At 40.7% G+C, this 16,238-nt stretch overlaps 1 protein-coding gene across 11 annotated transcripts in view; it reads left to right on the top strand.

Moving 5' to 3' along the window:
- The window catches only part of LOC144718987 (protein TANC2-like), a 77,849-nt gene extending 64,189 nt beyond the window's left edge, over positions 1 to 13,660 (top strand). For 9 of the 11 annotated variants that reach the window (XM_078594699.1, XM_078594717.1, XM_078594688.1 and 6 more), the window contains 10 exons: positions 2,546 to 2,731; positions 3,571 to 3,664; positions 4,706 to 4,839; positions 5,035 to 5,158; positions 5,273 to 5,448; positions 5,880 to 6,012; positions 6,734 to 6,825; positions 7,401 to 7,547; positions 7,748 to 7,848; positions 8,009 to 13,660. In XM_078594699.1, coding sequence (XP_078450825.1) covers positions 2,546 to 2,731; positions 3,571 to 3,664; positions 4,706 to 4,839; positions 5,035 to 5,158; positions 5,273 to 5,448; positions 5,880 to 6,012; positions 6,734 to 6,825; positions 7,401 to 7,547; positions 7,748 to 7,848; positions 8,009 to 9,656 — 2,835 coding nt within the window. In that variant the 3' untranslated portion in view covers positions 9,657 to 13,660. The remainder of the gene's footprint in view (positions 1 to 2,545; positions 2,732 to 3,570; positions 3,665 to 4,705; positions 4,840 to 5,034; positions 5,159 to 5,272; positions 5,449 to 5,879; positions 6,013 to 6,733; positions 6,826 to 7,400; positions 7,548 to 7,747; positions 7,849 to 8,008) is intronic. The other 2 variants (XR_013585514.1, XM_078594755.1) reach the window with 2 other exon arrangements.
- Positions 13,661 to 16,238: the final 2,578 nt, after the last annotated feature.

The following is a 16,238-nucleotide window of genomic DNA, read 5'->3' as shown; positions in this document are numbered from 1 at the left end:
TGCAGTTGGGAATGTTACCATAGTGTAATAATTAGCACACTGGACTTGGAATTCAGAAGTCACCGATGCGATCTCCCAGCGCAGAAATTGAAACAATAAGCAAGTTTGTTAATATGCCCCACATCTGTCCGCCCATGAGTATGAATGGTTATACCACAGTCTATTTGGCAAAGGGCAATGTGTGATGGGTTCTCTCATTCTAGCCAGGCCAGTGTGGAAGAGTAGGCCAATTGCCCTCTTGAGACACTCTAGAGCTCCCTCTCGTGGCAGCAGTGGCATGAGTAAGTAATTGCAATGCTGCACTGTCATAAAGAAGTGAGTTTAGCTCTCTTACTAGTTGTAACGCCAATCTCTTATCTTAAATGTTCTACAGGCATTTACCAATATTTTAGGATACCTTTACATATGTTGTGGATTTTATTTAAAGTTGACTTAGGATTACGCATGATAAATAGACTTTCATGACCAATATTATCAATAATAGTGTTTTTTGGGTTAAATCGCGTAAATATAAATGTGTCGTTAAATTCACCACCACCCGACAACTCTGCCTGTCGCCTGATGAGGCTGGTTGTAATTACCGCCGAAACATCGTACTCAAATTGTAAATGTTGTAGGTTTACTCTTCAACACACCGGTGTGCTGAACTAGTAACTAATTGGCATGTTTTGTTTACGTGACAAACCTTCCTAATTGACTGTGTGGGCGGTGGCAGGTTTAATGACACTTATATTCATGCAATCTAACCCAAAAAAACCTCCATTACGGATTATGTATGACATTTTGGTTTCTGAATTATATTTGTAAAGTGTTTCGTTTGTCAGCAGATAGTTAAGAAACAAATGTTGTTTATTCTTTATTTGAACTTTCGTGACTGCAGGAATCCAAACTCTTTAGCTGGGAAAGCGCTTTCCCAGCGCTTTCCCACCTGATGATGGACGCTTGTGTTGCGCCAGAAACGTCGTGATTTATTTTTTATTTTATACCTACGTGACTTTACCGAAAGAACCAAATAGTAAATATTGTAAATTTAATTAACAGTGATTTATCAATTTTAAACAAAGCCAAATGAACATCTATATATATAAAAGGGAAATTTGTGAATATGTGTATCTGTTCAAAATGTTTAGCGTACTTCCTGCCATGCAACAAACTTGAAATTTGCCATGTGGGTACTTTCCAGACTGTACATCATGCAAAAATTATAAAAATAGACTTTGTATTTTTTTTTGGGGGGGGGGGGGGGGGGCGCAATAATGCATATATTTTGCACGGAAAGTGAGCTGTGACGTCACATCTGTCATGTCACTCCCGCAAATGCAGAAGCGTAACGCAGTGTGCCTGCTATGTCACGCACCCCCCCCCAAACCTCCACCCCCCAAACCTTCACGAGTAAAGTGCCATACAAATGTGTTTCAGGTCTAAGGCGTTCTTCGTGCAGCATTGGTTTATTATTTCAGTCGTTTACTGCCGTACGCACCCTGAAAGTTGTGTGTGTCTGCAGCAAGCGCGTGTATGTGTATCTATGGACGCACGCGCGTGTGTGGGGGGAGCGGTAGTGTAGTGGTTAGCGCACTGCGCTACGAACCCGGCGACCCGAGTTCGATTCCCGCTCACGGCCACCACCGGTGACGATTATTGAACTGGTCCTGGGCCTCACCTAGGTCGATTCAGCCTCAAACGAGTAACTGGTGTGGTGTGTGAACATCGCCACTGGGGGGACAAAGGCGGCCGGGCATGGTGAATCCAATAAATATTAAATACCCTCATTAATTTACCTATAGATAAGATGGCATCATTATGTATTCCTTCATATGGCTCTTAAGTCTCACAACTCTTGAATGATAAGTAACTTGAATGAAAAAAAAAAACCTATATTATGGATGATATTGATCGCGAAAACCTACGTGTTAAACTGATAAGTAACGTAAACGGAAGAACGTAATCAACCAAGTAGGGTGTTGACTGTTACGTTAGCATATTATTTCTAAGTTTACTAGGTTTGTTTTCTCATTCATTCGTCCCTGATGATGATTGCTTGTGTTGCAATCGAAACGTCGTATGATATTATTTTATTTCTTTTTTCTTTCTACGTGACTTTACCGAAAGAACCAAAGAGTAACTCCTGCAGTCACGAAAGCTCCAAATTAAGTCTGATAAGTAACGTTCAAAATGTGGCAGAATTTCACATTGCCCATTTACGAACACCTCTTTGTCAATCCAGCGGTAAATAAAGGTCTTTATAATTTTTGTGATTATGAGGTTTGATGGTACTTCACCCGCTCCTCAGTTCGATTGATGAAGAGAGGGGTGCTCAGAACCAATTCAGACATCACTAACCGTTCACTAATGTAGCCAGTAGTCTTGGGTCACTAGGTTGATAGTGTGGCGAATGACCACTCTACCCTTCATTGTAACTAAGTGTAGCATATTTATGATTGCATATTAGATACCAATAAGAGGAGATGACACGAGATTAAACTATCTCTGCACAATGATGGACAGTAGCAGTGTCCTCACATGAAGCCTCTAATTGTGCATGCAGCTAGCACACGTGGACCGCAATGGGCAATGTGCGCTGGTGCACGCCGCACTGCGGGGTCACCGCTCGATCGTGGAGTTCCTGGTGAACCAGGACTGGTCCTTGGCTGGGCAACAACCCGGATTGCCGCGCAAGGGACAGGCGATGCAGCAGGGCCTCACGGCTGCTTCCAGCATGGGCCACACTGAGGTGCCCAGATCTGCGCACCCTCGAATGGGCACAAACTGAACGGCAGATGGATGATATTGTTCATGCTGTTTTAAGTGCACGACACGCTACATTACACGACGCAATTTGTTGATCAGCAGGTAGGGTACATTGTGGGTACTTCCAACCTGTTCCAAAATGTCTCACCGGCATGGAAGAGTGGGCCAAAAATATTATCTTGAGCTCCTTCTAGAACTACTTATGGTGGAGGACCTTCCTCCAAAAGTTTCAAGAACAAGAGCTGCACATTTACCTTTTACACGCTTGAGATGCAATGATTCTCCCCCCCTCCCCAAGTGAATCAATGAATTGTTACGATTAATGCTCATGATTCAATTAAATATTTGATTATTTTTTGCGTATGGTGGTGAACATCGTAGCCATATAAAATATATGTACATTAAATATGTATATATTGTGCACATGATACATGTGTTTTGAGCTTAAGAATTGAAATGAATAAATTCATCGATGTATCATTACATCTGCCCTACACATGTTTGAAGAAAACATGACCATTACACAGTATATGGAACACTTATAAAACTAAACTCACAGAGCGCATGCTCACAAATACAAATATCTTAATTCAAGTGTCTGTTCGTACCATGAGAGGATGTTCTGATATGTCAAGGACTGTGCAAAATGTATCTAAGTCAATCCCACATGAGGCCAAAGTATTTGCAACTTCATTTTGATGGAAGGATTTATGGATTTATTTAATTTGCTTCCTGTCAACCTGTAGACTTGATGTATGCCATAAGAAGGGTAATGAGCGCAGAAGCCTGCATGAAATTTAATATCTGTGTACCTGTTTGCAGGTTGTGGAGTATCTGTTGGATTTTTCGGCTGATGAAAAGAAACAGGAGAATCAGTCACAAATCGATGCCTTTGACAGTCTGTGGGGAGAGACCGGTCAGTCACGATTCAGTTCACGTGATGCATACTAAAGCCAAAGCAGTAAAATGTGGAGACTTATAAAATCAATATTTTACACTGAATTCTGTTTTGTTTGTGTTTTTTTATTGATATGTATGCTTTTAATTTAGTAGCAAAAACATTGAAATATATGCATGAGCAGTGAATTAAATTTGGTGTTTGATTCTAATCTATCCTTAATATAGTCATCCAATATTTATGCAAATTTTGACAGGATGCGTCTTTGTTTATTTTTTGGGTAAGAACACCAATCCAGTATTTAAGCTACACGATTATTATGTTGACTTCCTTACTGTCTTCTTTGATATACTGTGGCTCTTCAATGTACTTTCAAAGCCATTGGTTTGTTTATTGCCTTTTTACCTGACATGGTGTGCACTTTAATTCATGTTGGCACATGTGATTGAGCAAGCTTTGGGTGTCTCCTATATCCATTATTAAACCCAAAGAGACATGAGGTCACCTTGAGGATGTTAAAGGCCTATTGCCAAATAGCACAGAAATAGAGAAATAGGGGACGGTATGGGAGTGCACTCGCCTATGAATTCTGCATTGGGAATAAAAATTGGTATGCAGTAAGAGACACGTTTGACAAATATAAAGTACAGCAGACAGGCAATTGAAGGCACTGAACCACAAAAGGATATCTTGACTGCTTAAGGGTAGCTGCCCACATTGCACATCACGACCGCTTGTCAAGACATGCTTAATTGGATAAACTCAATTATTACTGTTTGCCTTTGCAATTTCTTCATTGTTGACGATGATTGATTGACATGATGCTTTCATTTTTAATAGAGTTCTCCTCTAACCTCTAACCAATATTTAAATTGGGTGGTTGTGCTACTCTAAAATAGAAATGCAGTCTTTATGTTTAATGGAATCAAATATTATTTGTATGGTTCACAACAATTCTCTACGTATTTTTTTTTTACTCCCTTGCTTGTGCTTAAAATTCAATGAAAATACGTATTCAGAATTGATATAAGTGTCGTTACACCCTGTCGCATCTGACAGCACTCACTGCAGCCAGTGGCCGTGGCAGGCTGGAGATATGTGAGCTGCTGTTTGAGCGCGGAGCCACGCTTTCACAGCCCAACCGCCGTGGGATCAGCCCCGTGTTCAGTGCAGCGCGTCAGGGCCAGTGGCAGGTATGTATGTGGATACTCTTGCTTTTCTTGTGCATAGGATTGAGCTAAATCCTCAATGACTACTGCATTGATTCTAATGTCATCCCACCAGTAGTTCAGGTTGGCATCACTAGACCTGGTGTCCAGCCGACAAACACTAAGTTCGGGCATTTATTTAGGCCACAGTGGATTTTGTTTCATTTATGTTTTCTCTAGGTAGTGGACTTACTGCTGAAACGGGGTGCAGAGGTGGATGCTATGGACAGGCAGGGTCACACAGCTCTCATGGTTGCATCCTGCGAGGGTCACATTGGAACAGTGGAATACCTCCTTTCCAAAGGTACTACTACACTTTCATGGCTCGTGCTACCTTATGGTGCCACAAAATCGCATCCGTAATCTCACACTGTACTTTTCTTGGGCAGCTTATTGATGGTTTGTCACCATTGTGCAGGTGCGAGTATCGGATGTGTGGACAAGGAAGGACTCAGTGCCCTCAGTTGGGCCTGTCTGAAGGGCCACCAGCCGGTGGTGCAATCTTTGGTTGGACGTGGTGCCGCCATCGATCATACGGACAAGAATGGGCGCACGCCACTCGATCTCGCTGCTTTCTATGGTGATGCTGGAGTGGTAAGCACATCCCACACTTGGGCTGAAAACCACCACATCCACAGTAATGGAAGCTAATTTTGCTATATTTTTATGATGAATAATAGCTTGGATAATTAAAATCAGTAAAAAAATGTGCATTTTTTATAACATGGACTGCATATCTTACAAAGCTATAAACCATTCACTTGTCAACACTTGTCAATTTCAAGGACAGTGCATACATTATCAGAGTTATGTTTTTTGTTTGCATTCTGACTGCAGGTATTGTGGTCAATGCAAACATGACTCCTTGTAAAAAGGTGTCAGTTTTGTTGCCAGATAAAAGGGTAAAAAAACAATTATTATATTAACACTAGTGTTGTTTCACCTACTTTCACCAAGCATAGTTTTTTCTCAATACAGTGACTAAATAGTCAGTCAGTCTTGTGCGATTTGTGTTTGTGTAACAGGTCCAATATCTGGTGGAGCATGGAGCCATGATAGAGCATGTGGATTATAGTGGCATGCGCCCACTCGACCGTGCTATTGGATGCCGGAACACCGCTGTGGTAGTTGCCTTACTGAAAAAGGGTGCCAAGCTTGGTAATATATGTACTACATAACTTGGGGTGGATGTATCTGTGCCAAAATATAACACATTCACTTCATAATATAAGAAAAATGCTAAAAAAATTTTGGAAAGTTAAACTTACAGCATTGGCTAAAGTTGTTGTTATTTGTGTTAATACCCAGACATTATCCTCTTTGGTTCTTTCGGTAAAGTCACGTAGAAAGAAAAAATAAATTAAATAATATCATACGACGTTTAGATTGCAACACAAGCAATCATCATCAGGTACGAATGAATGAGAAAAAAACCTAGTAAACTTAGAAATATAATGCTAACGTAACAGTCAACACCCTACCTGGTTGATTACGTTCTTCCGTTTACGTTACTTATCAGTTTAACACGTAGGTTTTCGCGATCAATATCATCCATACACAAGCGACCGTCTTCAGGTGAGGACGGTCGCTTGTGTTGCGATCGAAATGTCGTGATCTATTAATAATTTTCTATCTACGTGACTTTACCGAAAGAACCAAAGAGTATGGATTCCTGCAGTCACGAAAGTTTCAAATCAACCCAGACATTAGTCTATTGAGTGAAATTACGAAGTTATCACAATGTATTTCACTTGTACTTTTGCACTGGAGTTATATGCCATGTTATATGTTAAATATTATTTAAAAATAAATTATGACACTAATAATGATACGTGCCCACTGTTGTCTCGTTTATTTACCCTGTATGTATATATTTAAGGTCCTGCTTCCTGGGCTATGGCCACCTCAAAGCCAGATGTCATGATAATATTGCTCAACAAGTTGATTGAGGAGGGAAACTTCCTCTACAAGGTAAAGCAGTAAATTACATTTGAAGTTCACGTACTTACAGTGCCGAATCTATGATTTACTGGTAGGTAGGGTGCTTTGTAGTACAGCGCTGCACCGCGTAGTCACAGCAATTAACATATAACTGCGCATAAACAGACTTTAGAACGTGGACACTGAATCGGTGTTCCAACATGGCCATTTGTAATTTGCTTTGAGACAAACACAGGCATAGGGCTTAAACCTGGTATCACAAGAATAGATAGTGATTGTAAACCTCTTAAAACACAGCGCCAGAGCCTGAACCTACCATCTGACATGCTTAATCACTACTTGGAAAATACATTCATGAACCTCGTAAGAGACAAACGTCCCAGCTCCAGAGCTTGAACCTAGACTCTCAGAGGTGCTGTGTAAATACTCTGAAACGTCACCTGTTATTCTAGTTAGTGATTGGCTTCAATTCACAGTTGCCCATGCAGTAGACTTTGGGATACATAAAACGGTGGAAGATCAGACATACAGATATATAAAACTGCTATAAGCTTGTATTCCAACCAGACTGATCAAAAAATGTTTGTCTTCATTTGGTATCACAGGCAGGACGAATGAAAGAAGCAGCCCAGCGCTACCAGTATGCTCTGAAGAAATTTCCCCGTGAGGGCTTTGGTGAAGAACTGAAGACCTTCCGTGAACTCAAGGTCACCTTGTATCTCAATCTGTCACGCTGCCGTCGCAAGATGAATGTGAGTCCCGAGCTGTATCATCAACAACCAGTGAATTGTTTTCTTTAGTACTATGCACAGCCTTATTATTATACTTTAAATATGACAGTTTTTATTTTTAGAGTTGAAAAATTTACCCTGCGATCGAATCATCATAATACTATGACTAATAGTCATACAAAATACATGTTGATGTTGAGACTAATATTTTGTTCAATAAGGATTATGGAATGGCAGAAGAATTTGCTACAAAGGCTCTGGAATTGAAGTCAAAATCGTACGAGGCTTTTTACGCCCGGGCTCGTGCCAAGCGCAGCAGCAGGTGGGTGTTGTAGCGGTGCATTCAACAAGGCTTTAAGAAATAATTCCTTGCAGCTCTGGCATTTGGTGTAATAGAATAGCATATGTTTCACACAAGACACACAAGCCTGTGATATATTTCACACAAGACAACTGACTGTGGCTCACCTTGCGCATCCCAGACAGTTCATGGCCGCGCTGGAGGACCTACATGAGGCGGTGCGCTTATGCCCAGAGAACCGGGAAATTCGTCGCCTACTCGCACGGGTGGAGGATGAATGTCAGCAGCAGCTCCTGCTTCCACAGAGCCAGCAGCAGCAAGTACAACAGGAAGGAAACTGCACACAAACTGAAGAGGGTTACTATGCTGAGCCTCCCACTTACGGTGGAACCAAGGAATATTTTCCTGTGGCAATGCCAGAGGATGCCAATGGCAAAGTAGAGGATTCTGATGAGGATGAGTCTCCGTCTTCTCCCCAAGCTTTGCGTTCTCGCCCGACTTACCCATCTCCCATTGAGACCTCTCCCTGGTCTGATGCACTGCAGCAAGAAATGAGAGTTAAATGCAACTTGGGGTCAGACATTTACGGCAGAGCTGAACTCAGGCCTGGGGAGGGTACTCAAATGGTTCCTCGATCACACCAGGATGCCGCTGCTCGAGAGCAAATTCTTAGAACCCAATCGGCCCAACATCCCTGGCTGGTTAGCAGAGGAATGAATGTTGGATTGGGAAACAGAATGTCACAATATGAACCTAAAAGTCCAGCGATGCAGAGATCAATGGAATTGCCCTCCTCTGCTGTATCTCAAGGCAGAGTTTTTCACCAAACATCCCTGAATGTTGCGATGAGTAGTGGTAGGCCAATGCTAACTGGTGGCAACAGAGGACTTGAGCAGCACCTGTCGATTTTGGAAACAGAGCCCCACGTGAACAGTAATCATCCTCTGTCAGATTTAAATGCAAGTGTATTTGAGTGCAAAGAGCAAGAGAAGCCCAAGCTGTGTAGGGAGTCAACAATGGGAGCTTATAGCTGTCCAGGTCAACTCATTCCCCTGGAAGTGAGGCCGCATCCACCTACTCCTCGTCCTTCGCTTCATGTTATGAGCACTGGCCTCTGCAGCTCTTCTCTCAGTCTGATGGAGGCAGGGAATCCCCAGTATGCCTGCAGTCCCCAAGCTGAGGTGCGCATCCGTACCACATTGGACCTAAAATCGCTGACCAGTGCAAATAGCATTGGAGTTGCTTGCAGTGGAGGTGAGCACCCTGGTGTGATATCTCCCACACAAGATTCGAGACAGTTTGTTTTGCCTGACAGCAAGTCCCGCCCGACACCCTTCATGGGAGTCAACGACAAACGTGCTCGGGCCCATCAGTTGCAACTGCCACTCGTATCAGCACAGCAGCCAACACCACAACAGCAACAGCAGCAGTCACAAAGTGGCAGGAAGTGGGTCACATCATCGGTTGACGTTATTGTGACAAGTCCCGTCTCTGACTCACCCCTCTCCTCCGCGGTATCACCTCCAATGAACAGCCTGACCTATTACAACAAGACAAACAATTATCTTGAGCAACAAGAGGGCACTGACATTGACTCACCACCTTTGCCACATCAGCAAAATAACAACAACATGCATAACGGACGATGCCTTATGCAGGAGGAGCTCTCCACAAATGATGAGGATAGGTCATCAAAGCCAACTTCACTCTCATTGCAGGGATATCAGGATGGAGTGGGCCTCATTGTACAGCATGTGGTCAAGGATCCCAAGCCACCGTGCACCTCCCCACTAATTCCTAAACGCCCTTTTGTAGAGTCGAATGTATAAGGCTGTGGCGAGCACACTCTTAACTGCATCCTAAATAGTTTGTCAAGGTCAGTTAAAACTTTGCCACAATCCTCATGCAAATCGGTGTGGCAAAATATGAAATGATGTAAATAGAAAATACATAAGCATGTGAAAATATTGTGCATCCCTATATCTAAAAAAACGATTGTACATTTAGCTTTAGAGTTATGTATTATTCATGGTATGCATTACTGCTGCAAAAAAGCAGAAAAGCATAATCTAAGAAACTATGTAATGTGTTCCTCTGAGTGAAGTGCTTGACCTTGCCAGGTTTAAAACAATCTACTGAAAATGAGCCAGGGCTTTTAGCCAAAAGGTAATTATTCACCAATCTCAACCATTACTGGATACACTTTGCATAAAAATGTAGAAGAATACACTAATAGTGAGCAGAATCACAGTTTCATTCATGCCATTCAAGGGCTCCTGGACATGCCTGTATATATATAGCTCGTGTATCAAATTCTCCCGTTTAGAAGAAACTTGGTATGGTATTGTACACTGAATGCACATTACACGGTTTTTTCTTGTGTATTATAGTGGTGTCTACTGTATAACGAAGCCCACAGGTGTATTGGTAGTTTCTTAATCTGCCAGCAAAATTCAAATAATCATTTGGTGATGTAGTCGTAGTAGTGCAGCGATCACTGTCCCTACACTTTCCAATCTGGATGCACACGTATCAATAAGAGCACTGTCCTTAAAGGGGATATTAATCCTGTTCCCTCATTTGTTTTCTTGCAGATGTCAAATGCCCCATTGATGTGCGAGCCCAGTTAAGGGAAGATAGTGCTGACTTTTTTACCTTATATTTGTCATCTGTGCCAGGTGTGGCTTCAAACAAAAGTTTTCCCACTCCGTATTTATGAACTGCAATTGACCACACATGGCAACAAGTTAAACACAAGACAGTACATGAGTCTTATTCCTCTCTTTTACTCTTGGTATGAGCAGGGCCCATGTCATGGGTCTCGTGACATCGTTAATCGTTCTTGCAGTACCCGTATTTCCCGCTAGAGGGTAGGGTAGGAACCCGGTAAATGTGGTTGGAGTGTGATTCATGCAGCATGAGCGTTTCAAATTACCCATGCAACTCAGGGTCTCTCCTGAGACGGCCCCTTCTACAGAAAGAGTATCGCGTAGCTAAAGGAGCCAGGTGACACATTGCAAAACGTTAAATACAAAGAGACATGGTTGAGCTTTTTTGCAAAGCTTACGTGTTGTGCTCTTGTCATGCTCGTACAGGCTCTCGTATGAATGTGAATGAAGCATTAACATGCAGAATTAAATAGTACACTTATTTTTCAATGCAGAATTGAACTCTGACGTATTGCCACCAGAATTGTTCACTCTGCAAAATTGATCGCCTCATTAGAAGGACTCAAATTCCATTACCATTTACCTGATGGCAATTCAACCCATGGAGGATGTTATGCTGTGCACTTGTGTTGTGTCTGTACATTATTATTAATATTACATTTATGCGTAATATATGTACATAAATGAAAATGTTGCCTTGCGGATAACTGCAAACTTAACTGCATTTCTTGTAAATATGCATTTGGTGTAAATTATTGAAAACATGGAATGCAGTAGTATTCACAATGTAGTCAGATGCATTTTCAACTGCCAAAATATGTATATATAATAAGTATGCTGAAAAAAAATGTACCACCAAATAGTTGCACTGACTGTGGAATGATGAATGATATATCATTGTGAAGTGCACTTTACTGCAGTATTTAGGTGGCATAGTGCTGACAAACAACGTGTTGGTCTTGATGTGCTGTGCACAGAGTTTAAGATGACAAACAATTGTTAGGTATCACGATCAAAGTGCTAATGTGCAAGCTATATCTGGTTAGTAAATATATTGCTTCTATTACTGAAGGAAAGTGTATGTATGCAGTCTTTTTTACGTGTTTTTGTTTTATATTGCAGCACATGTGGTACACAACAGTTAATGATTACATATTATGGATATTTGCATGTTTGTTTATTAACTTGACAGTAACCTAATGGTACACAGTCCTTTCTCATCTCACACCATACCCATAAACCCTTCTTTAAAAGAAGTGAAAGACTTTTTGTCAAATATAACTATATAAATGTCAGTTGTCCAAGTGGATAGATGTCTTTTATTTGTCGGGCAGTTGAGGATTCGATGTGAATGTCGGCTACAAAAAGCCGGGTGCAATCATCACCTTTACTGTTGAATTTACTACATTATTTCCATTGTGTTACCCAGCATGTGTAGCAGCCCTATGGGGTATAAACTGAAAATAATCTGCTATTCCCATTACTCGAGTCCTTTCCACATCATCCAACAACAATAAAAAAAATTTGTAAAAAAAACTATTGCTAAATGTTATTTAAAAAAAATAGTTGTTCATTTCATATCAAGTTGCATCGGCATACTTTTGTGCGTGTGAGCTTGTGTTTTTTGCATCCTGTGTAGTTCGAAGATTAAAATCCAGGGCAAACCCATGCACGCTCACACCCTTTTTCTGGAAATGGTTTGCAAATGTCCAAAATGGTTTTAGATGTAATAAAATAACACATTTGATGCGCGATTGTAAACTAGTTTGTAACTATGACAGCGTTGTGTAAGGAAATAGCTATTTTTACACATGGTCGTGAAAGTTTAATTGTTGGTACTTTAAAATGGATATCAACCTATGAATTTCCAACAGGCACCCAACAACGTATACGCAAGAACTTAAATGAATGCTGTAATGCTGGAGTATATGATTGTGCATTTCATCTCAACATGTATGAATAAAGTATGTTTTTCCTGGTAAATGTGATCTCATATTGGTTAGGTTCAGATACGGAGATTATTAAAATCAATCAAATTACATCATATGAACTGGGTGGATCCTGAAAGATGGATGAGATTTTAGTGGTGCAATCTGACTGAATAATGCATATGTATACACTCGGTGACCATAAAGCCCTGCCTTTGTTTTGGTGTCCCTATGCTGTACTGTATTTGGAAATAAATGCATCTAAATGGACTATCAACCAATGACCACAAATCACTCAGATTTGTATCGATCTCGTCACCTCTTGAAGCTAAACCGTGCATTGAGGCCCTCATCCAGCAGCTGATTGTGCATATATGGCGTATCCTTTCAAATCAAATATTCCTTGCATTCCAAAAGGTTTGTTTTGTTGGAATTGTTTGATTCACTTAGAGCAGATGGCAACACCGATTAGTGCATTCCAACGTTGTGGTTTAGATAAAACTAAAATAGTTGAGTGTATGGTAGAAGATTGTGTGCCAATCTGAGGAGACGTTACAAGCATGGATGAACAAGTTAAGAAAAAATCGACAGCTTTTGCGATATAATCTAAGCCAATGGTTCTTAAGCGTTACTGCAGCCTTGCACCCCTTTGATTCTCAATCGTAATTTTTTAAAATAATTTTAATACGTAGGTTTAATGAAACAAAGTAGTTGTACTTAGGTGCCCTTAATTTGTTTCGATGATTTACCTTCTGAAAAAAAATCTGGTATGTCTTGTATCGCCAGGCGGTTCGTGGACTTGAGATCGAAGCCTTTAGTGAATTTTTTTAAGATGGACCACAAGTGTGCGCAAAATAAAGGACTTCAACGCAGGAGTAAAAAAAAACGTTGACTAACCGTACATTTTAAGGCATCAAAAAAGATTCGTCGTGAAGATGCATTACAATCAGGGAAGGGCTTTATGATCAATATTTTAATTATATTATTTGCAGTGCATGTTACACTTGTTTTAAAGGGGTGTTATTACTAGTCTACTTGTAACATTTTAAAAATACTGTATACATATGGTCACATTCATGTGTATTGCTCAATGATTTGTCATTCCCATCCAATATTTTGAGGGGACACTGATCATGATTGCAGACCTCATTTTGTCGTGTTCTCTAAATGTTGTATTCTCTAAATGAACCTTATGGCGGGACCCCGGGGTCCCAAATAAACGAAAGTCAAAATTAATTTATTTTTGGCGACTCCTTCCCACCTAACACATAAATGCCGAGACCCACCTGGCGCGGATTATTCTGTTATGTCCAAGCGCAGCGAGGATAGATGCGAAGAAGAAACAAAACGTTTAAACTTTGTCACGTAGAAAGAAAATAAGTTAAATAATAATAGAATACGACGTTTTTATTGCAACACAAGCAACCATCATCAGGTAAAAATGAATGAGAAAACAAACATAGTAAACTTAGAAATATAATAAATCACAACAGAGAGTCGGCTAACAACAGTCAACACCCTACCTGGTTGATTACATTCTTCCAATGATTGTAAATTTGAGAGAGAGACAAAACATAGACGCATAGACAGACACACGCAGAGAGAGATACAGAGAGAGACACAGAGAAACAACGCCTCTGTCGAGGCCTTAAATAGAGAGAGAGAGAGAGGAGGGGGTTTGGAGCAGAGAGAGAGGGGGGTAGAGAAATTAGCATTTCAATGAGAGAGTTGTGTGGAAATCCTCCTTGTAGTGGCTGGAGGAGAGAAAATGGACCGATAGACAAACAAACCTGGCAAAATTTAGAGAGAAATAGGAAGTTTTAGAAAACAAACGTAGTAAAATTTGGAAATGTAATGCAATGCAACACAGAGATTCTGTTAACACAACAGTTAATGCATAGCCTGGTTGATTACGTTCTTCCAAAGATTGCTAAATTAGAAGTTAAGTGTGAGTTGTGTGGAAATCCTCCCCGTAGTGGTGGTTCAAACTTGATTTGAAGCTTTCGTGACTGCAGGAATTACTCTGGTTCTTAGAAAATAAATGAAATAATAGAATACGACGTTTCGATTTCAACACAAGCAACCGTCAATGGGTAAGAATGAATGAGAAAACAAACCTAGAGAGAGAGGGGGGGTCAAATTATAGACTGCCAGTACACTCACACCGATTAAGAACCAGACTACAGTCTACATTGTTTTTTCTTTTATTTTTTTATCATTTTTATTTGTATTCACTGATATTTTATTATTTTTATATCTATGTGACTTTACCGAAAGAACCAAAGAATATGAATTCCTGCAGTCACGAAAGTTTTAAGTAAAATTGTTTTTGCTTTTATTGTGCAGTGATTCTTGATTTTAAGCTTTCGTGACTGCAGGAATCCATACTCTTTGGTTCTTTCGATAAAGTCACGTAGTTAGAAATAAAGTAAACGTCGTGATTAGTTTTATTGTATTTCTAACTACGTGACTTTACCGAAAGAACCAAATAGTGTGCAGTGATTGTTGGGCGTAAAAACGCAGGTTACAATGAATTTAACTGACCCTAAAGGCTGAATTCTGTTATGCAGCCACTGCATTATTATTGGCAATTAGCTTCCATACTTAATTTATGTTAATATATAGCAGTTAATAGTTACAACGCTGGTGATTGAAAATATACAAGACATTATCGTGAGTAATTTGCGACAAGGCTGCCAATAAAGCATGCACGTGAGTCAGCCTTTCCCATTGGTGGCATCCCCGACTGCAAGCTTTAAGCAACGTAATTGGACAAGCGTGCAGTGCCAACAAATTCACCAGACCATCGTATGCGTCCGTTATTAATGCTGTGCTGCTGCCGAATGTCTCATTCATCGCTATCATCCCCGAAGCATCGTCATTGCAATGCTGCAGGCGCTCATCCGTGTGGCGAGATGAGTATAAAGCAGAGGGCTTAATTATAAGAATGCGCATCACCACGAGTAGCAGCCTGCCTGATTGCTTTTTTGGTGAACGGAAGAAAACTTTTCCAGCTGGTAGACATACCGTAGTCTCTGGATTATAAGACGGGCCACCAGGCTTGTGCCCGGTGTCAAAGTTATACAAATATGGTCACACACCTATCTGGTTTTAAGACGCACCCCCAACTTTTGAAAAAAAAAACATACTGGAGTAACAAGTGCGTCTTAAAATCCGGAGAATACGGCACTACAACAGAGCATGTTCACCTGGCCAGTACTTTAACATTACAAAATAATCTAATGAGCAAAGCTATCACTTGCCTGGCTAATTTTTTGGTTGTTGTTGCCGAAACAAGTTGCTTTTTATTCGAATACGGCAAAAAAAAGTCTACAAATTGCATAGTACTGGCTTTAATCATTATGGCATGAAAAATTATTCCCTCAAGACCAATACAAATATTTTAAATCTGTTGTCCTGATACAGGACGACTCTTGTCTGCGCTGCTTTGGGGAAACGAAATGCACGGTTCCTGTTATCCGCACGGTTATTTGAGAAAGAATGAACTCATTTATCCGCGAGAAAAAAACAATCGCGGTCCTGCGGATAACCAGTAGACACGGGTAAAATGGGCCACGTATTAGTGGAGTTATACTGCTGGTAAGTGTATTACTTGGTAAATGAGAAACAATGGTATTGTGTATCTTGTTCCTTAGCGTGAAATCGTTCTAATGCCCTTCATAAACAATAGCTAATATTGGTGATATTTTAACCGGTACTGGGCCTCCCTCCGCGCCTTCACTAACCTGCTGTCACCAGCTAAGAGAGGAATGGTAAAACAACAATAACAACCCAATTTCTGAATCTGCGTGGG

The sequence above is a fragment of the Lampetra planeri genome, chromosome 1 (genome assembly GCF_965212315.1).
Source record: "Lampetra planeri chromosome 1, kcLamPlan1.2.h2, whole genome shotgun sequence".
Lineage (NCBI taxonomy): Eukaryota > Metazoa > Chordata > Hyperoartia > Petromyzontiformes > Petromyzontidae > Lampetra > Lampetra planeri.
The sequence above is the reverse complement of the archived record's forward strand: the minus strand, read 5'-3'. Positions and strand labels throughout refer to the sequence as shown.